The 23180-nt window shown below is 37.9% G+C and overlaps 1 protein-coding gene and 1 long non-coding RNA gene across 10 annotated transcripts in view; one reads left to right on the forward strand and one right to left on the reverse strand.

The window, feature by feature from the left end:
- LOC112155935 (adhesion G protein-coupled receptor L3) overlaps positions 1-23180 on the reverse strand; it is a 315029-nt gene that overhangs the window by 62112 nt on the left and 229737 nt on the right. For all 9 annotated transcript variants that reach the window (XM_036216946.1, XM_036216950.1, XM_036216949.1 and 6 more), the window contains 3 exons: positions 10119-10302; positions 3238-3360; positions 1791-1996 (listed from right to left, as the gene is read on the reverse strand). In XM_036216946.1, coding sequence (XP_036072839.1) covers positions 1791-1996; positions 3238-3360; positions 10119-10302 — 513 coding nt within the window. The remainder of the gene's footprint in view (positions 1-1790; positions 1997-3237; positions 3361-10118; positions 10303-23180) is intronic.
- The window catches only part of LOC112155936, a 12438-nt gene continuing 4385 nt past the window's right edge, over positions 15128-23180 (forward strand). Inside the window, exon 1 of the long non-coding RNA XR_002920885.2 lies at positions 15128-15426. This is a non-coding gene — a long non-coding RNA (uncharacterized LOC112155936). The remainder of the gene's footprint in view (positions 15427-23180) is intronic.

The following is a 23180-nucleotide window of genomic DNA, read 5'->3' on the forward strand; positions in this document are numbered from 1 at the left end:
GACTTTGATCAGAACCGTTAAGTAGGCATTTCCGACAGAACTCTTCCAAATCAGCCAATTATTTTCTAATATTTACTCTAAACCATGTCAGACAAAGATACCAATTTTTAAAATAGAAAAGGGACAAAACTCTTTTCTTTGAGGTCTCACAATGAAACCGAATTTCAACATTTTCAATAGTACAATTAACAGAATTCCAATATTTTTCCTGATTTTTTTTAATTATTTGTTTTTTAACAAGCTAATAAGATGGTTTTGTAGAGGTAAATTTGAATTGAGAGTTACACAAGTGGCGTGTAGCGGTTAGCACTCTTATATCCTAACATTCTTTCTATTGCAAGTTATTCAAGTTATAAACTGACCAATCAGATGCCTGAATTAAAGCATATAGTGCCTGCTAGCCCCAAATCAGACATTTGATTGGCAGAATTTTTAGAGCCTGCTTTCAGAGAAAAGGGTGTGTTCTTCTAACAAGCTTAATCCTAATTAAGTAGTTGCCATAGAAACTTTGACTCAGATCAGTCGGACCAATCACTGTCATCTGGCTCCAAGATGGCAACGTCTGTATCACGGAAAAATGGCGACTGAATCGACTTCATTTCGCAGGAGGGAAGACATTTTCTATGGTTGACATCACACCAGTCGATGGTGTGTACCTCGGCTTTACCCAAATGGAGATGGGATAGGCTCCAGCAACCCAATGACCCCAACTAGGAACAAGCGGGTTAGAAATCTGGATGGATCAATTTGAATTGCCATTTTATATTTTAAGCCACTATTTTATGACTATTTTGTCATTGTTAATAGTTGCACTCACAAACATATTTCTTTTTACTGCAAAATCTTTCAACATGATCCATGGATACAACCACGTCACCCCATCAAAATGACTTGTTTTAAGCCAAAGACTTACTGGTTTATGGAATAAATATGCTTTATTTAATGAACCACTCAATACTATTGTTTTAAATTGTGTTTCTATACACAAAATGTGTTAATAGACCAAATATAGTAGATATAAATATAGTATAGACATAATATGGGTTGTAGGTCTGAAGGTTTACGGCCCTTTAGCATGAGGTGGTGAGGCAGCAGCTTTTCCAAGACTAGTTTTCTTTAAACTGACCCGATCTGTGTATGATAAGTTGCCGTCTTATGTCAGACAATAGCAAAATTAGCTTCCAAACGGCGCACTCTCCTGTTGCCTCATGACCTTTTCCTGACATCAAATTTTGACATCCATAAGTTATCCTCCTCTTTGCTGTTCATCGCTGCATTCTTTTTTCCCCGCTGCCTTTCCCCAGGTCCCTCCTACCTGTCAACTGTCGTTTAACATCCCTAAGAACAGCGCAAGGCGCCATTTCTTTTTTTATAGACCAAACAGGGATATTTTGATGCCAGCGGAGTGTGGAGAAAATAATGGAGTCAAGTGCGAGAAGTCACGACTCCCTGCAACGACTAAGAAGCCTCCAGTGAGACTGAATGTGACGGATGTTTGTTCAGGAGATCCAGCTGGTGCTCAGATTAATAAACGCCGGCGTGCATCCTCGCCATCACCCCGTGAGCGTCACTGCTTTTTGCCAATTTAATTCTTCACACCTGTCTCGGAACAAGACATCTACATATTTACTTGCTTTTTACTGGTTTGATGTGACATTTGCACACTCGAGCTGCTCTTCTGGGACAAAGAAGAGCGTCAAAAAAAAAAAGAAAGTGTATCCTCCTTGTAAACAAATGGTTTTTGATATTAAAGCAAAAACAAATACGGATGTGGAAAAAAAAAAGGGTACCTGGAGATGTCTGATGGTAAAAACGACGGGGTCGGAGAGGTAGACTTTATTAGAATCCTTGTTGATGGCCGCCGTGATAACCGGCGAGTTGACAATGACGGAGTAATTGGTAGCCAGGGCTTCGCTGCCCAGCTTCATGCTGGCGTTTTCCGTTGACAGGTAGTCCCCGATGTGTTTGTACAGGACGAAGGCGATCCGAATCTCACCTGTGAAACGACATGAGTGACAAACGTGGGTCAGATTGAGATAGTTTGTATGGGGGAGGGGCAAAAATGACAACAAAAAGGAAAAATACAATTAGTAAAAAAAGAAAAAGGGAATCACACAAAACCCAAACAGTTTCCACAGTATTTCCTCCTCCCCCCTTTCTAACTATCTCCCTTTAGAAACACTGACATCAAAGAAGCCTTCCCCTCCCCCGCACTGATAAAAATCACTCAATTAGATGAAAAGAAAATAATTTGGGTGCCGTAGCATGAAAAATAAACTAAAAAAGTACATCTAACTGAATTAACGATTAGCCTGAACACGTCTGGACCTGGACTGAGTCATACTGCTGTAAAGACGTCAACCACGGAATGGACCGAATGCTAACGCAGAAGCTAAAAACGTAATAAGCTAATCTAATTACTGTAAAGCAGGGGGGTCAAACTAAATCTCATAGGGGGCCAAAATTCAAAAGACACCTTAGGTTGTGGGTCGAACAAAATAAACATTTATTGAACACACTGAAATTAAATTTTTAAAACTTTTTACCATAACTATGAATAAAAAAGTCAGGAATATATTTACAGAAGAAATCAACTTAAAACATAAATAACTTTCAATATTTTACTCTCTTTGAAATATATATATTTTAAATTATACAAGTTAGAAATAAGCTCAAGATAACATCGAACCATTAATAACAGTTAAATAAAATGATCTGAAGGGTCGAATATAACTATCCGGAGGTCCAGAAATGTGCTGTAGAGTTAAAGGGCGAAAGAAATAACATGAAAGGACTATATAAATATATATATTTTTTTCTGCAGCGTAGCAAAGCGACCTCCACTGCTCTCGGCGTCGCGAGGAGTGCGTCATCTCTTCATCCCGTTCCAAAATGGGTGGGGCTTTTATACTGGAGCTAGAGACCATGATAATGTTGAACTTCTGGGACTCACACCAATTGATCAATCATAAAATTCAACTGTAATACCTTGTTTCAACTTGTAGGGGGCAGTACATTGATTGTTACACACCATAACATCAGGAATTAAACAAGTTTCTTTTAAATTTGGAAAATAATCCACAGACAGCACTTTAAAGCCCCATTTATAGAGGTCAACAGACAAAAAATGTTTATTTAGTGTTTAGTTACTTTTTAAGCAAAAATACTATAAGAAACAAGAGTTTCACCACCAGTGAAGTGGGGAAACTGAACAAAAAAAACCATGGATTGTCTCACCGTTTCTTCCATGCTGCTTCAGTGTGTTGGCTGACAGGTGGATGGAGCTGCCTTGTCCTCCGCTTTGAGGGAACTTCAGATCAGGCAGATTCCCGTCGGTGCTCATCCTTGCGACCTCCAGTTCTGCACACAAACAGGAGGAAGTTAAGCCATAGCGACGCTTAGGGTTCGACACGACAGTAGAAGCAGCTTTTTGCGTTCTTAAACAGCAGCTGCCCGGAGGCGACACAATTACACCAACAGCCTCGAAACTCCACATCTTATCAGATGTTTTGGTGGCTGTAGATAATTTTAATATCCTCATATGCTCAGCTTCTCGTCGCATCCAAAGTAGACCACCCGTACAAGTAAGGGGATTAACAGCTAAAGCTGATAGGAGGCGTTGGCAAACTTCAAACGCACTCCCCCCAACTGTGTCACAGATCCAAAGGAAAAATCCTTCTTTTTTTGCAGATGGTTCCATTAATCAGCGTATCTCCAAAGATCACAAACAACAACACTTTTGTTGAGTCATGCATCTTTGAAGAACCACCTCCTCCCCAACTCCCTGAACGCAGAAGGAGTTTGGCTCTTCACCGTCAAACCTGAACACATGACAGTGTTTTTCTCTTAAAGCCTGAAAGAAAAGTGATTCTTTTTTTTCTTTTGGTTTTCTAAAAATCAAACGGAGGAGAAGAAGAAAAAGCGTCATCTCAGAGAATCTATTTTCTCATTAAGCGCTGAGACAGCGTGAGACACGAGGAGAAGATGAAGAGCAGCTTCCGCAGCAGCTGTTGTGTCTGAAGCGCGCTCCTAATTTATGGTTCAAAGATTCTTGTGTCACACCGCAGAGGAAAACGAGCTGATGATAGGGGCTCCGGTGAAATAAAGCGCTCATTCCATCAAAGTTATTATGGCGGGATACAATTCAATTTAATAAAGCAGTCCGGTCCGCTGGAATCTCAAGTACCGGGGACCTGCTTGAAGTCTTTGCATCGCAGAATGTCAACTTCACTCCCAAAGAAAGTGAGGAGATTCATTGCCAGATAAAAATTCAGAGATCTGAAATACTAGAAATGTCAAATTCATGTTTAAGCACACAAGAAAACCTGAAATCCCATTGACTTCTATTGAAAAATAGACAGCTATTACTTAGTCATTGTATTTGAATGTCCTGTATAACCATTTTTACTAATCCTTTTTTTTCCTATTCATATTTTTTTCTTCATTCCCAGTTAATCAAGTTATAAACTGGACAATCAGATGCCTTGATAAAAGTATGTCAAAAAATGTCTATTTAAAACCAGTATTTCAAGTGGAACGGGTCTGTACTCCTGACAAGCTTATTCCTGATTGGTGAGGGTAGTTTCCATAGAAATATTGACTCCGACTGAAGTTTTTTTTTTTAAGTTGGACCGTTTACTGATAACATCTCGCTCTATTATGACGGGGTTCCTATCCCATAAAAAAAATGTGACGTCATTGACTTTTTTTCAACTGCATGTTTGAAGACATGTTGCGACAAATATGCACCAGTTTCTTTTAAATGACGAGCTGTCCGAATAATTTTCTGACATAGCACCACTACATTGTCTCACTTTTATGGTTAAATATACTGTATATGTATATGCATGTGTTTGGAACTTATTCCACAAGGGGCTTATTAGGTTGATGATCACTTTTGAACTATATTCAAACAACTGGAGGCTAGGGCTCATGGCTATGTTCTCAAAAAAGTTCTACCGTACTTGTTTTTCTAACTTATAAATCATGTACTGCTTTAATAATATTGTACTGTGGTTTTTCTTCCTGAAATATTAATCTGGTGTTGTTGCTTACATTTTGTGACCACAAATATGGCGCCACACTGTATTTTAACCTCAGATGAACCCCATGTACGCATTCCATGATAGTCGGTATCAAACAACCGCCGGTGTATTTTATATAACAGCATGTTGGAATATATTTTTTAATAAACACTGGGGCTACTGTGGAAAAATATAAAGTTACCCCTAAAAAAAACGGTTCAAGCTCTTTAAACGGTTAAATAATCTCAATGTAATACTGTTAAGTAAATTCAACAAATTAATTAATAAACTTTATATGATAAAGTTGAGTAAATTCAAGATAAAGAATTATAAATCAAACACTATAATTTTAAGTAAATTCGACATAAAAATAAATCAATTCAACGTAACGATTAATTAATTCAACAAAGTAATGTTGAGTAAATTCTGGATAAAAACAATATTTAAATTTAATATAATGGTGTAATGTGGTTCTTTGTTTATTGGTTTTTAGTCAACCAGTCTTCTTCAAATTTAAACAAAATAGTTTTGTGGGACCAATTGACGATATGTTTTTGATTAAATCCAATTATCCATCCTTTTGAGTGTACAGTATTTTTTTATATCTTTGTTATGCAGTTTTTGGCTGCTGTAACTTATACTCCAGATCTACTTATGGTATGGAAAATAGGGTACCTTTAGACTTGATTCATTGCAAATACCTAAAAAAAGCTTAGTTAACTAAATGCTTTTGAGAAAAACAAGTGAAAGAGTTTATAATTTATCTACTGGCCAAACTATTTACAGTTTAACAATAACTTTGACTGAACGCAAGTTTAAAGAAACTGCCGACCACACCACAACTCAAACAGGACCGCATCAGGAGCGTGACCAATGTCCAGCTGCTTCAAAGTGGAAACTCTCCGTTTGAAACACAAGTCGCTTAAGGGTAGGCAACAGAAACTTCATTTAACCCGATAACGCATTCAGCCTGTGATCTGATGTCATCGTGACTTTGATAAAGGTTAGCGCAGACTAAAAAGCTGCAGCGAGGGCATATTTAATCCTTCCATTGTATCTGTTCTCACACCGCCGTTTCCCATAGTTTTATTTAAAAGAAAAGACGAAAAAAAAGCTTTTGTATTAGTATTCTCTTGTGTTTTTGTAAAGGCCACTTTTTTTTTCTTCATACATTCCTATTCAACTTAGCTAAGACAATACTCCAGATAGATCACCATTCCCAGGATTCCACGCCTGCCTTTGGAATAAAGGCAGCATTTTTCTTTCCCCTTGCCTGTTCTCCTTTTCCCTGTGTGGCTGTGTTATAAAAAAGAGCTTACCGTAGGCTTCGGGGAATTTCTTTGATGCCATAGGAGTTGCTGGACCCGAAGGCTATACCTTCAAAGCCGGTTTGAATAATGCGCTAATCGTCAGAAATCTGTTCATAAGATTATCACGCAGAGAGTAAAAGCAGGCTCTCATGCAGACAAAGCCCCGAAGGAGCACGCGCAATGGAACGTGTAAACACAAACAAACAAACAAACCACAATGGCTGAGCAGAGATCTGCATCTCCAAAGAAAGAAAAAAAATACAGCTCGGATCAGCTTTAGCCCTAAAACTATAGAATTTAGAGCCTGAAAATCGAAACATCTATGTTCATATTTGCATTTTACGAGAGGACGGAACAAATCATCATAAAAAAATATTACTCAAATGACAAAAAAGTCACGCAAAAGACAAAAAAAGGCCAAATAAATGTGTCACAAGTGCATAATTAAATCAACCGCCACTATGTGCTTCGAAACCTCCATTGAGTCAGGTCTTTCTTTCCCTACACTCCAAACGAGCCGCGAGTCTCTCTAATACCCAAATGAATCATGTGCCAGATACAATAAACCCCCCCTTTTTATTAATTCTCATAACACTGGCTTCCTTTTAAGCAAGTAGACCTATATTTTCAAGTTGCCATGGCAGCAGGAATGAAGGGGGAAAAAAATCTTACACTTAGAAAAAATGGTAATACACCTTAAATGTTTCTTTTTATTCCTTAAAACCTTGTCAAGAAGAAAAAAAACATTCTACAGGGAAGTTTGTATATATATATATATATATGATCTATTTGTATTGGATTAAAATTTATAAATATAATTATTAAAGTTAAGTGTATAAATATATATATATATATAAAACCTATTTGTATTGGATTAAAATTTATAGATATAATTATTAAAGTTAGGTGTGTATATATGTATATGATCTATTTGTATTGGATTAAAATTTATAAATATAATTATTAAAGTTAAGTATATATATATATATATATATAATCTATTTGTATTGGATTAAAATTTATAGACATAATTATTAAAGTTAAGTGTGTGTGTATATATATATATATATATATATATATATATATACACACACACTTAACTTTAATAATTATGTCTATAAATTTTAATCCAATACAAATAGATTATATATATATATATATATATATATATATACATATATATATATATACACACTTTACGTTAATAATTATATTTATAAATTTTAATCCATTACAAATATATCATATATATATACATAAATGATATATTTGTATATATGATATATTTGTATTGGATTAAAATATATAAATCTAATTTCTCCTTATTCGCGGGGGTTAAGGACCAGAGACAACCGTAAATACGCTGATTCCGAGAATATGGGCAACCCCCGCCCATGTTCCATTCTCATCAAAAACACTTCTAATCATGCTTTATAAAACAAATATTGTAAAACATTGGTGTATTGCTCAACATAAAGAGTTTTTAATATATATATATATAAATTGTTCATATTTTGTTGCATATGTGGTCAATTGATGTTAAAAAGCAACAAAGATAAGGAATTTTAAAGAACCAAAACATTTTTACTTTACTTCTATTTACCCTAAATTGACATAATTGATTATTCCAAAGTTGCATGACAAAAACATGCCCTTTGAAAAAAGTCAAATACCCTCACCCCATTTGCACATTTTCCTTTAATAAGCTAAAAATGTGGCTATGAGGTTCTTTAATTAAACAAAGGTGTTTTATTTTGTTAAGATACAATTTTCACAGTGAATTTGGTATCAAGCATGGGAAGTCCTGCAAAATGTAACCTCCTGGAAGAGCCTTCACATTTGATCCCGCCCATCCAAAGTTCCACTGTCAATAAGAAAACCTCTTAGACTGACATCTGTGTGGTGAATTCTGCAATGCCAGGCGGCAAAGAAGGCAAAAACACATCCGACAAAGGGAAACAGTGTTTAAAATCAAACAGCACAACCTTCAGATTTAATCTGGGAGTTTTTCAAAGTGTCATAATTAGCAAAGGCTGCGTCTTCCGGATGAGTTAATAATCTGTTTATGCGCAGCTTGGGTAGATAATTTGTTCTGAGCTGGTTTACACGGAAAAACAAAGAAACCAAATAAATGCAATTTGCCTTGCTGGGATGGGGAAAAAAAGATGTTACTTTCATCTTGGAAACACAAATCCAGACATCAAGTCCTCCTACACTGTGGAGTTTGAAATCTGTTTTCTCCGTATAGAAATCCAGAACAGGCTAAATACAAGAAGGACGTTCATGCTTTATGGGAAATTTTACACATTCAATCGTCTGAAAGTTCTACTAGTAGATTTTAAAGTAAAAATATGCTCTTATGCCACTTCACATTATATTATCTAAATATATATATATATATATATATATATATAATTATGTTTTTACTTAAAGCAGATGCCAAATTAAAGTAAGGTTGAATCCAAATTGCTTCCTTTCTCCTCTGGCTACACCATATTGTTCCAATTGTAAGCGTATTTAAAGCTGTAGTGTCTTTTTAAGAGGAATCTGTAGCGACTCGTGGATGGTTATTCCTCAGCAAGTAGGGTGATCTGCGTTTCGCTTGTGGAGGAGGAGAAACGCATTTCTTCACGTTGGTGTGCTTCAAGTCTAAGGCACATAACTTCACATTTAATCGTAAGCAATGAGTTTTGTTGTGCATTTTCCAAGTTCTAGCAGCTAAACGCATTCTCACTCCCAACTCCTCACATATTGACTCGTGGTTAAGGACTTCTCAACGTCAAAATTTGGCATTTTGGGTGTCCCCAACCTCTAGCCACAAACCGGAACTGGTCCAGTACCCTAACAGTATCCTAACCCGATACTGGTTCGCGTTCAGTATTGCGTCTGGTACCAGTTTGGGTCCGGTACTGTGTCTGGTACTAATTCGGGACCCGTACAGTGTCTGGTGCCAGATTAGGGTACCGGTATCAGGTTTGGGTACCGGTACTGGATGAGTCCAGAGGACCAGTCCGTGTCCGAGTCCTAACCTACCCTTGATTTTCCAAACATACAGTACGTTCAAAACAATGAGTTGGAGACACCCAAAACGTCAAAATGTGGCTCAGAGGGATCCTTACCCAAACGTCAATATGTGGTGAGTTGGGGATGAGAATGCTAACATAGATGACCAGCTGCTGTTGATGATGTCATTGACCCACAGTAACGTTGCTATGTCCGAATTCCTTCACTACTCACTAGTGGTTTAATGGTGTCTGAATCTACAATTCCAAAATAGAGTGCCCATGAAATTTCCCAGAATTCTTTACCAAAAACCAGTGTGTATCAATGCTCACTAGATTTGGAAATATAAACCTCAATGCACTACGTTTAAAGAATTTTTACAAAAAAACGATTTTTCTTTTTAATAAACAATCAATGTTTTCATCATCAGTACACATTGGATTTCTAATAATTGTAAAATCCTTGTATTGATTAGGTTTCTTGAAAAAAAAAAGGAATTAAAATGGTATCTGAATTGCTTTTAAATAGACTAGTGGTACTAGATAGTCCCACACTATTTTTTTAGTAGTTTGGGGGTAGAGTAGGAAAGTAGGAATTGAACATAGCAACTATACTTTCCATACCTCTCCACTTGGAGGGATAAATGTAGGGGAAAAGCTGAAGGCGTAGGGAAGCAATTTGGACAACTATAGTTGTTTTTCTCTCCATTGAGGTCAGTCATTTGAAAATATTGAGAGCCAATACAAATCGACAAAAAAAAAGCAACAAATGTTTCACTTACTGATGTTTTCGGTGTTCTCCTGAACGATGTCTGTCTTGAGCAGGTTGTCAGCCAGGACGAAGGCGCCCTGTTCCACCGTGTCCAGCAGCGTGGTGGCGGCTCTCAGCTGGTCGCCCATGCTCAGCTCCCTCCACGCTGCCTGAGCTTGAGGCTGGAGCAGGTTGTTGACCGTCTCCACCATGGCCTGCAGAACCAATGACAATGCTTAAAGGAGAATCAAGGAAAAACTTAGATAATGGGATGATAATGCCCAAAAAACAAATACAAATGATAGAATGATATTTTCATGAGTCCTTTTAAACTGCAGTTACATGGTTTGCCTTTAGGCACAAAGGCAGCAACACGAGGATCTGGAACGACATTCAAATTGTAATTATCTTGATTTTATTTTTTTTTTCCTCCTCGTCTACAGCAAAATGAGTCGTGTAAATGAATAGCAATGTTTACGGGAGTCGACCACAGGCCAATGCTTGCATGACTCCAGGCTAGAGTCTTTAATTGGTTTGACAAATAATCTAAGCAAGCGGTCGGTCCCAACACAAACGCTCTCAGATAAATAAACAAACAAACAGGAGTGAAGTGAAATCTGTTAAAGCACTCGTCTGGCTTTTCTTTAAAGGCAGGAATAAACAGGGGTTAGGACTTAACGGCAACTACAGAACAATGCCGGGAACCGAGTAAGTGAAGGAAAAAAAAACACAAGAACCTCCTCGAGACAAGATAAAAAATTAACAGCCATTAAAGATTTAAAAATGCCAATAGCAAGATTTATGAAGGGAATACTAAGCGGCAAATCAAAGCATTGCCTTACTAGACTCATCTCTCCGAAGAGAAAACTCTGCCCATGGTTAAAAAGAAAAGTGCAAAAGCCATTAACGTACAGCAGGTGGTCAAGGATACTATCACTAGTAATTCTAATAAAAGTGTAAACGCAGATATCCCAGTTAAATTAGAAGAAAAGGTTTGTGGAAATTGATTTTTTTAACAAAGTGTGAGTAAGGGTTTGCTAAGAGAAAATGTTTGTTTTTTAAAACGGGGGAAACATTCAAACCACTTTTAAAGATGGATGAATCATGAAAGACTTTGGGACATATTGAAATGACTGTGGGGGAGGGGTGCCAAAGATCACAGACAAACAGGGCTGAAATGAAGTCAGTTGACCCTTCAACACTGCAGATGACACCTAAACAAGACAGGCTTCAACCGATTACCCGATTAAATCTTCCGATGCACCAAACTGTCCACCTTCCGATCACCCATATGTAGCCCTACCAGGGTTTGACCTGTACTAGTCCTGCTAGATTTCAGGTTTTACGGGTTTATGGTGGGTCGTAGAGTCAATCGGACGGCTCAAGGCATATCTTACAGTTTCTTTGAGGTTCGTTGAAAATGCAATGTACAACTTAAACGTAAAGGTCATATGGTGCCTGTACAAAACACTATAGTTGTTAACAAGGCATAGAGATGCAACAAGTCACTTTCTCCAAGATTCGGTTCAAACCTTGACTTATGAGTCAGTTTTGTTTTGGTGTGATACATGATTTGTGTATTAAAAAACAACACTAAAATGTCTTTTTTTTCATTTGCTAATAAATCAGTAACAATTGAGAGAAACCTTTCTAACATATGCGGTTGACACTTTCAACGTACTGGTATGCTGTAGGGATGAAACGATTCACTTTCCCTATGACTCGGTTCAATCGTGTACTATAAGGTTTGGTTTTAAACCAAGAAACGTGGTATCCCAAGTCACAACTGTTCTTACAGCTAGATATATGGGCTGTCTGGAAGCAGGAAATATACAGGGGAACACAAAGGGGACTCAGTGGTAGTCCTTTAATGCAGTGTCCCCTTGTTTAATGCAGGGGATACGTTCCATAGTGATTGAAGATTGATGTAACTCTGGTAAAAATGCTGGAAGCTTTGGTGGTGTGTCCCAAGATAGGAAGTAAACCTCATGGTAAGACTAAAAAATCTGTAGGACCTGATGAAAAAATGTAAAGGAATAGTTCGAAACATAAAAACATGAAAATTTGTGATTTTAGTGACATACATCAACAAAAGTAACAAAAAAAATACATTGTAGCCATTTTACAGCAACTGTTTTATTTAAATAAAAGTCAACCTAACTTAAATTCATCTAAAAATGACTCTCATCTACATAGAAGGAGAACATCTTTTAAGGGCTCAGTTTGATTGGTCAAATGCATCAAGGACTCTATTTAACTCAATGAAAAGGATTACGATCGTGTTAGCATTTTAGGTTGCCATTTATTGTAATTAATGCCATCTTTTGGAATATATAATATATTGCAAATTTGCTATTTATCGTGCGAGATACACACACTTATCACAGGAACACTTACAAGCTATTTATCGCATTTAGCGCCATCTTTTGCGATGCGCGTATTGCAAATTTGTGATTTATTCTGCAGGCCGAGTTGAGATACAGACCTATCAAATGAAATCAGATCGGATCAGATCTGATTTGATTTGTTTGCTACAAGCTGCTGCCCGCAGCACGCCCGTAGAAAAACATGCATGGACATTTTCACTCTATGAGCTCACCGAGTGCGCTATGACCTTGAAATTTCTCGCAGACATCAAACCACTAAAAACACAAGCACAAATAAAAGAGCATAATACATTTTGATGTCGTTGTTCAGTATTAGTCTCTGGCATTCAGCTACAGGCAAAGGTTCCTTCTCTCTCAATTAAGGAGCTTCATCTCTTCAGGCGCCGGTATTATCACCCCTTCCTTTTGTTCCACACTTTCAGATTTCGCTCACTTCTTACAACACCTCCGAAAGGCTTCTACAGTTGTAAGGATTGATGGGCTTGCAGAGAGGGATGTCTAATTATTGCTATTTTTTTCTCTCACTTTTGGCATGAAGAGAAGATATTTAAAAGGGAAGAAAGGTGTGAAGTTAATCAATGATGAGGCTCAAGAGATGAAGTCCGAATGAGGAGATTCAGGTGGAAGATGCAAAGGGGATTAATGAGGTAGTAGAATCTGAGAGGACGGCGGATCAAGATATTCATGCTGAAATTAAGATTGGCTTTGGCTCTTTGGAGGTTTTTACAGACCCCTGGCAGGATATTTAACTATTTAGAACTCATAACGTATAAATCAGATGCAAAAACTAGTCTAAACTTTTGCCCTTATCAGTTTAAAAACCCACTCAGATGAAAATGGTATTTTATATGTTTTTAACATATTCTTGTGGCATTTTCTGATGATAAAAAACAAATAGTTTTGCTTTACAGTGAGGTTTCTAATTGTGTGAATGATTTACAACATTCACACTATAGTGATTCAACTCCTTTCTGTAGTTTTTCGGCACATTAAAAACTCAATCACACTTTCAGCGATTTCAGCAAACTTGGTTTCAAAGTATTCAGCTCCCTCCAAACATTACTGCTTGTACGTTTTGTTTTCATAAACTTTCTAGTTTTTAAAAGATTGAGCAAAACATGCCCCATTTAGGAAACAAATAAGAAATTGTTCAAATCCTTCAAGAACTTTGTGAAATTCTTTAAAATGTTCAGCAGCTAAAGGGTTTCTTAGTGTAATTTGGAATTCAGCCTTTAATTTAGTACTATGCTAGCTGTTTTGGCTAATTTAGCCATTTTTACACTTTTTGGGCTAATTTGAAGGAGCTTAGCTAATGTTTTTGCATTCTTATGCTAGCTGTGTTGTCAAAATTAGACTTTTTTAATGTTCTTTGGGCAAATTTAGAGATTAACAAATATTTTAACATTAAGCTATCTGCTTTGGCAAAATTAGATATTTTTCCAGTTTTTTGGCTTATTTAGCATTTAGCTAATATTAGTTTCAGCATTTTTAACTATCGACTTGAGCATTTTTAGCTATCAGTTTCAGCATTTTTAGCTATCAGTTTCAGCATTTTTAGCTATTAGTTTCAGCATTTTTAGTGATCTGTTTCAGCGTTTTCAGCTATCAGCTTTAACATTTTTAGCTATCAGTTTCAGTGTTTCAGCTATCAGTTTCAGCGTTTTCAGCCATCAGCTTTAACATTTTTAGCTATCAGTTTCAGTGTTTTCAGCTATCGGCTTGAGCATGTTTGGCGATCAGTTTCAGCGTTTTCAACTATTAGCTTGAACATTTTTAGCTTTTGGCTTGAGCATTTTTCGCTGTTAGTTTCAAGGTTTTCAGCTATCGGCTTGAGCATTTTTAGCTTTTGGCTTGAGCATTTTTAGCTATCAGTTTCAGTGTTTTCAGCTATCAGCTTTAACATTTTTAGCTATCAGTTTCAGTGTTTTCAGCTAGCGGCTTGAGCATTTTTACCTTTTGGCTTGAGCATTTTTAGCTATTAGTTTCAGGGTTTTCAGCTATTGGCTTGAGCATGTTTAGCTTTTGGCTTGAGCATTTTTAGCTATCAGTTTCAGTGTTTTCAGCTATCAGCTTTAACATTTTTAGCTATCAATTTTTGGTTTTTTCAGCTATCGGCTTGAGCATTTTTAGCTTTTGGCTTGACCATTTTTAGCTATTAGTTTCAGGGTTTTCAGCTATCTTCTTGAGCATGTTTGGCGATCAGTTTCAGCGTTTTCAACTATCAGCTTGAGCATTTTTAGCTATTAGTTTCAGGGTTTTCAGCTATTGGCTTGAGCATGTTTAGCGTCTAGATTCAGCTTATACCATTAACACTTGCATTATCGTAGGTAATGCTATATATTTTGTTGTATAATGGAATTTGGATTCAACATTAGCATCTAAATGTTGCCACGCTAAAGTAGTACTACGATACATTTCAAAAACAATAATGTCTGAATTATTGTTAAAGCTATTTAGGGACTAGCTAACAGAAAAGCATCATCTTTGCATCTTAAATGCATCAACATCACTGGATTGATATGGACTCACGCTATGATAATCCCAAAAAGTTCTACCACATTTTCCTAGCTATTATTGATCCATCCTATTTCCCGACGAGAATCAATCGGTGACGCAATAAGGACATGTCATCTGATTGGGTGTATTAGGTATGGTATATTGTAAAAGGAGCTTTGTAGCTTCAGAGAACAAGCTGAGGGTCATGTTACCATGGAAACTGTGCAGTCCATTGGTGACAGAGAGAATTTAACACTTTTTTTATGCAAACAACCTGTTTTTTCTTTAGTGTCAGTGGTGGACTTATGTTGATGAGATGTCAGAGAATGCCGGATCGAGTTTATGTTTTTGCTGCTAAACTTGTAGTTTTAGTCAAACGCTTCGAATAGAGAGCAGAAATCTGCCCTCAGGCTGTACGCTGTTGACCCCTCTGCTCTGATGGAACACCTCTTTGATGTAAGTTACTGTGTTCTTACCAAGATGACAGACGTAAAACTCAGGAATTATTCCGCCAAACGATTCTCCACTTGAAGGTTGCCTCATGGGTGTAAGAAAGCAACAAGAAGTCAACAACAGAAGAAATAATCTGATTTTCCACATGTTTTTTGTCAACTTTTAGTCCAATTTGCCTCAGCGTTCCAAAATTTGTGTGAAAAGTGATTTAAAAATTGGTGGTTTTAACCAGCAAACATGTCAATAAAGGCTCTTGATGAACAAAATGCAAAATATGATGATCCTAGAGTCTAGTTTGAAGTGGAACGGAGGCTAACTAAACTGAAGACCAAAGATGAAGCAATTTCCATCCATAAAACACCAACTTTGTTAGCAATTTGTAAAAAAACAAACTGACGTTTCGAGAGAGCCTCATGTACTTCTCAAAATCTTATAGAAATCCGTAAATACAACTAAATTGAATCCATATTTAAGGTGCTCTAGATTATAAGGTGCATTGTTGTTTTTTTTTTTAGAGATATTAAGGCTTTAAGGTGTGCTTTATACTGCATAAAATACAAAAATTGGTGCTTTTATAAAGCTTATACCATCAGCCCAGACAGGTTTTTATGAAGGACATTTCATACTCACTTCAAGAGTCATTTTTTTCTAATTCTTAATGGGTCTTAAACCTTTCATTGACTCTATTCAAGTTTTAGTGGCTTCAGTATTTACTGTGGCTGTTAGTTCGCTTCATAAAAGACACTTTTTGCTTCTTTGTGTTTATTTTCCTTCCTTTGTAGAGGCCATCGTTTTCGGAGTAAAGACACTAAACTTGTGATGATGTCAATGGAACCTTAAGAAAAAGCCCATATTACTCCTTATCTATATGTAAGCACACGTAAAGCCAATCAAGTTGGAAACGGCGGGTTTCAAATGTCATGTCTTTTTCATGAAAGCCGTCACCTTTTCTTTCGATTAAGGGTCAAATTGATTTTTTCCTGACAAATTGTGCATTAAAGGGCAGAATTCTATTCAATCAAAAGTCATCAGAGATTGAACCTTCCAAGAGGAAAAACAGCAAAAAACAAAAACTACAAAACAAAGTGTCAGGCATTAGTAGTACTGATTGAAGGACGGGGAACAGGTGGTCATCTGGAAAGTCCCATCCAGACTATATTTGAACTCTCAATTAAAATAGAGAAATAAAGGGGTTTATGCACTTAAATGATGTCAGGAACGTTTGGGGCTATTGCTTCTGTTTGGGTCTCCTGAGGTAAAGTGGTTGTACTGAGGTTGATTGACAACAACCGCGTGGAAAAACACATATACAGCGCTCCCTCGATCTAATTTTTCATGTTTTTTTTCTTGAGTTCTGTGTCCTGATTGGCTGTAGACTATTGTCAATCAATCTCTTATGTGCCTCGTCTCCTGTTCAGAATGTTTTCCCTTTACTAAAGCTAAATAAGTCTTCGATCCTGATCAGATCTTTGTCTATAAAAGTGGACTTATTTATCTACGCAGGTTTGAACTCTGAGTTTAAAGAAGAAAGAAAGTATAAAATTGTTCACATCTGTTTCAGAAAAGTGTACAAGTGTGTAGTGGAGAGTTTTACTGCCTAGAAATATCAATAATTCTACTTCCTGGATGTCACCTGTTATTTTTAGTGCATAACTTAACTTATAGTTGAGGGACGACTGTATAAGACATGAAGAACCCATCATCCCTTGCGTCACCAAAGACCTACTGAAGCCAAAACTGGGAGAGTCTGTTAGCTATAGCAACTTAACTTAGCTTTTAGCCTCGCCTCCATATCTTGGGACCAGAGATCCAGATTTTTTGGCGTTAAAAGAAGCTTGTGATAGACTCAATGACTGTCTATTAGAATTGGCACCCAAAGAAAATGCCTTTCTTCCGGTTCCAACTAGCCAATTCAGTTGCAAATTGGTCCGAGTCGGTCTGAGTCATCATTTCTATGGCAACCACTCTCGCCAATGAGTAATAAATAATAAGCCACACCCCCTTCCACTAAAAGCAGGCTCAGGAAAATCAGTCAATTAAACAATTTGAACGTTGGGCATGAGACCACCCACTGTTACTGAGGCATCTGATTGGATATCTTAATAGGATTATCAAGAATATGTTAAAAAAGGCATCAGAGGAAGAATGGTTATAAATAACTGCTTCTGAGTAATTACTGTTTTAATTCTCAACAGAAGTCTATGAGATATTGGCTTTTTGACCCAGGAAGCGAGTACTTCCTGTTTGGAAGTCAATGGATGGACTAATACACAAGTGTGTAAATCTGTTGCACTGAAAGGAGTTTTAGTCAAAAGGCCAGAGTCTCAATTTACCAGTAAATTTATTTATTTATTATGGTTTTGGGGGTCTCTTTCAGAAATATGGTATACAGCTCAGCCACTCAGGAGCAACTGAGACTAGAGATTTGACCCTTTAACATCAGAAAAGCCAGTTAAGAATGACATCAAGGAGAAGGCCTCACACCATAGTCGAAAAACTTGATATACTCTTGTAAAAACTCCAAAGCCAAGGATAGAGCTTCTCTATTGAGACTCTGACTCAAACCCAACAGAAGTAGAAGATGGATAAATGGGATAAAAGTTTCAGTAAGTAGATCCGAGCGACACAAAAGGAAAATCAAAGAAGCGGTGAGGTGATCTCGATCCAAATCTGCGATGAAGTGCCTTGAAAAGTAAAGTTTCAGCCGCACAAGGGCGTGCTGGTCATTAACTGGAATCACTACTGGAATGTTCCACTTTGATCACAGGGAAAAGTCCGACTGTGAAAGAGCTGCAGCCCGCGGCCCATTTGTACCCGGGCAGAGGGAGAGGAAGGAAAGCAGAGGTGGACATTAGTGTGAGCTTGGCCAGAGTCCAAGCCAAGCTGTGGCGTGTGTGCCACTATCTGCGCGCTGACTGATGAAATGAACTCGAGGTCTGGGAAATTGATTCTGGCAGAGGCTGATCTCGCCGTGTCTTCCCTTTCTGGCCAGCTCGGCGCACTCATTTCTCCTCGCTCCTCGTTTCCTGTTAACCAGCTGGTTCCTCACAGTTGCTTCGTCATGAACTCAAAGCGGAGACCCAAAATGAAGGAAACGCACAAGCTCACACACAAAAATGGACTTTTAACCTCATGAAGCCCACTACATCAAAGAACTGACAGAATGTTTTGATTGTTCTAATGAGATAGGAGATCTCAGAAATGTGTGTTTCAAATATGACATGAATGGTGATGTATAGTAAAAGTTCTTTAGTCCGAAGTCTGTCTTTAAGTCAATTTAATTAATTTAAGGTGACATTTTAAAAAAATGAAACTTATACTCTTCCATTTTTTTACAGTTAATTTCAAACCCTAAATACCTTAACATCATTAACTTATTTCCTTCGGGTCAAAAAAATCCTTAACTTCCTCCATTAAAGAAGAATTAAGATGGAGCTCCGCCCCCACTTGTGCTACACCCCATTTCGATTGGTAGAGCTAACTCATGAAACCACAGCTAAACTCATATTTAACACAAAAACCACAAAGCTTTATGGTTACACACTCATCCAAATAAACAGAACTTATACTAAAGTCTTACCAAAAAAAAAAAAAAACTGCATCCACTGCAGCTGTTTTTAAAAGTATTTGTAACAAAGTTCTGCTGTACCCTGACGCCAAAGGCACTCTTTCTGGAGTTTTACTAGATTTAGGGGGAAAATTTCTGAAATTCATATGGTATATGATGACATATTCGAATTCCCTGCAGTGTACTGCCCCCTAGTGGCCCAAATGGCTTGACTGGGGAATAACTTCTTTTTTAATTTTAGTTTTGGACATTTTGTGGAGGGGAATAATCTGCCATAAAGTCGTATTTAAAAAAAAGTCCAAACTTTACATTTTTCGTTAAGTTGAATTTTTTTATTGGCTTTTTCTTTTTACCAATTCACTTTAGATTCAACAGCCGACCAGTTCATTCAATTTTCCAATTTCACCAATTTGATTTTTTTTTTTTTTTTTTTTGTGACTAGTCCATTCTAAAACCAATTCTGTTTGGCAATAAAAAAAAAAATTTTTATACAACCAGTAACTTCAAATGAACAAAGTTAATTTTAAAATTAAAAAATAACAAAAAGTGTGTGTTTTTTTTGTTGATTTTTGGTTAAAAAGGAAATACAAGAGGTCAATTAAAAACAAATCGATTGATTAATTGGATTTGTTGAGTATTATTGAAATGATCTAAATAAAAATGGATTGTTTCACTTTTATTTTTATTTTTTTTCTAATTACATAATTATTTTTAAGAATTACTAATTAATTACACAATAATTGACAAAAATGATGATAAGCCCCATTTAGGCAGTGGCTATATGTATTATTTTACGTTACAGTTTTGTTCTGTTCCTCTTTGAGATAATTAGGGCTGAGATTATTTAAAAAAATGTGGAAATGAATTCCAAAAAACGATCCGCTCAGTTGGCGTTCACTCTAAACGATTCCTGCGGAAGTCTGTGTTGTTCAAGCCGTCTCGGTTTATGAGGGAGAGTTCATCTTAATCTTTGGACAAATGACAACCAGTGAAATTTTATCATCTCATTACATTTCTGAAGAAAGAGCCTCCCTTGTTTAGTCTGCTTTAAGGTCATGCTCCACGGCAACACTCCCCTGGTCATCTCTTCATGCTCGGTGTCATTTTAATGAGGGTTGAAGCTCAGTATCCTCCTACCTTGAAAATTCACACTCAATTGGCTCCCACTGAAGCAACAAGAATCCTCTTTTTTCCAGTGCTGACACATGGACTGCACTGCAAAATCCCACATTTATTATTTCCAAAAGACCCGGCGAGTCGGAGCGTGGAGCAGCATGGATGGATGTAATCACAATAATTGGACAAGCGTAAAGTCGCATCCGGGAAAAAAACAAGCTGCCACTGATATGACCAAAAGGCAGAAAGGGTGCTGTGTTTACTGCGCTCCGAATCAAAGGGGATCACACCGAAACATTCCTGCAGGGGATACATGAAACGGAAAGGGATTATCATTTTGTACTCTGCTGCCTTATCAAGGCCAAATCCTGTTGAGTTAAATGAAATCAACAATGGCATCCAGAAGAATTGACTCTTTAGAGCGATTCATAAGTAATCAGAGCCATTGTTTCATTTATACAAGCTAAATTGAGGTAGGAAACGTCGAACGACTCGTTTATGAATATGTGACTGAAACTACAGCTCTTTAATCAATTCATTTCTGACCCGGACTGGATTTTTTTGTCTTTTATAACACAAAAGCCTAATTTGTCTTGGGACTGAACTTCTGATTTGAAGACTTTAGAACCGTTTCCACCTTTTTTGTCTTCAAAACCTGGCAACTCCCTTTTAGGGTTGCTGGAGCGACACATTCTCTCTCCCAACCCGTCATTAATGGACGCCACTTTTTGATTTTTTAGGTGTCCCCAACTTGTCATTTTTTGACGTGCTTGACGTTCCCATTAAATCAGGGATCCCCAACCTCCGGTCCATGAACCGGTACCGGTCCAAGGATGCTTGATACCGGGGCACAGATAGTGACAGAAATTTAGGGGTCCTCAACCCTCGAGACGCAAACCGGTACCCTAACCCAGTGACGATTCAGTGTCCGTTACCGCGTCTGGTATCACATCCAGTACTTTGTTTGTTACTCCATCAGGTACCGTTTCCAATGCTGCGTCTGGTACCATGTCTGGTATCACTTTCAGTACTGCATTCGGTAATCCATCCGGTACTGCGTCTGGTATCATGTCAAGTACTGTTTTCGGTACTGTGTCAGGTACCATGTCCAATACTGCATTCAGTACAGTACCACGACTGGTATCACGTCCAGTTCTGCATTCGGTACTGTGTCAGACACAGTGTCTGATACTGGGTCCAGTACAGTGTCTAGCATCTTGTCCAGTACTGTGTTTGATACTGCGTCCAGTACCGCGTCCGGTACCACTTCTAGGATCTTGTCCAGTACTGTGTTTGATACTGCGTCCAGTACCGCGTCCGGTACCGCGTCTAGCATCTTGTCCAGTACTGCGTTTAGTACTGCGTCCAGTACCGCGTCCGGAACTGTGTCTAGCATCTTGTCGAGTACTGTGTTTGATACTGCGTCCAGTACGGTGTCCGGTAACGCGTCTAGCATCTCGTCCAGTACTGCATCCGGTACTGCATCAGATACCGTGTCCATTAATGTCCAGTACTGCATTTGGTCCTATGACAGGTACCTTGTCCAATACCGTGTCAGGTACCGCAACCAACGAGTTGGGGACACCCAAAACGTCAAAAAGTGAGGCGAACCATATGTCCGTATGTGACCAGTTGGGAGTGAGAATGTGTAGGCTAGAACCTTTCCGACGCTCCATTCGAGCAAAGGTGAGATACACTCTAAACCGGTCACCAGTCTGTTGCCGGGCGATACACTGACACACAAGCACACCAAGAGGAAATGTAGTCACCAATTAACCTATGAAGCATGTTTTTGAACTGTGGGAGAAAACTAGAGTACCTTGGGATAATGCAACCTCCGCACAGAAAGATCCAAACTGGGATTTGAAGCAGCCTAGCTAATTGCTGACCACTGCACCATCTTCCAACCCGCCTCCAAATTTCTTAAGAAAAACACGACTTCTGCTCTACACATCGTCCACCAACCACAGAGTTTAGTTTGGACCCTTTTCCTCGGATTCTTCACACTACCAGAGAAATAAATGATTTTCAGTCCAAATTTTTCTAATACACCAAAACTACAATTCCCAGATAGCCCCAAATGTCCTCCTTAGATATTAAAAAGAATCCATTCATGTATCTGCAATTGTTTTATGATATTCAGGTTTAGAAATGTCTTCTACAGAGGACAAATATACATTGTTGGTCTCCGCTCCTTCTGTGTCAGAACACGTGGAGCAGGTGCATCCCTCATTTTTTGAGTATTCCTCTGCTAATCCCACTTATGGCAACCACCATGGGGCCTGTTGGAGGAAAAACTACCCCATTTGCCTAATCAATGAAAGTCTCTCTAAGGCCATTGCTGAGCCTGCCATCATCCACAGATGTTGCCCTCCCCCAAAAGGCGGTTTTGTCAAGGGTAAGCTCGCCACTGTTTCTTTGAATCTGCCTCGCCAGCAAAGCTGGGCAGTATTCACAGGCGGTGGATGGCGGAGCGTCCCATTAAAGACGCTCAAAAATGCAAAGAAGACACAAAGCTGAGCAGAGTTTGTGCTCCTCCTTTCAGCTCCTCCAGCAATTTTAATGACGGAAGAAAATCCGAGGCTTGCTCTGTGGATTGGGATGAAGATTTAATAGAAGTGAGACCAGTCTTCTGGGTGTTTTGACAGTCGATCTCAGTCATCTGGGGTATGAAAGTTGTAATTTGAATAGATTAAAAAAAATCCTTATATGTTTCTTACTTCCAGGCATAAAAACTGTGTTTGAATATTATCTTTTCTTCCTTTGGAAAGCGTCCATAAAAGTCGATATTTGAGGAAATTTGGGGACTTTTACTAACTATATTTGGAACCTAGACCTAACAAACGATTCAATAGATTTTTGATTTCAATGGTCACTTTATAAGGAATATCTGCCCTACTACTGGTTAATGCAAGCTTCCAATCACATGGAAGCAACTCAATGCATTCAGTAAACATGGTCAAGACCATCTGCAGTTCAAACTGAGCATCAGAATGGGGCAGAAAGATGATTGGGTATTTCAGAAACAGCTCATCTACTGGGATTTTCATCCACAATAATCCCTAGCGTTTGT

Source organism: Oryzias melastigma, linkage group LG18 (genome assembly GCF_002922805.2).
Source record: "Oryzias melastigma strain HK-1 linkage group LG18, ASM292280v2, whole genome shotgun sequence".
NCBI lineage: Eukaryota > Metazoa > Chordata > Actinopteri > Beloniformes > Adrianichthyidae > Oryzias > Oryzias melastigma.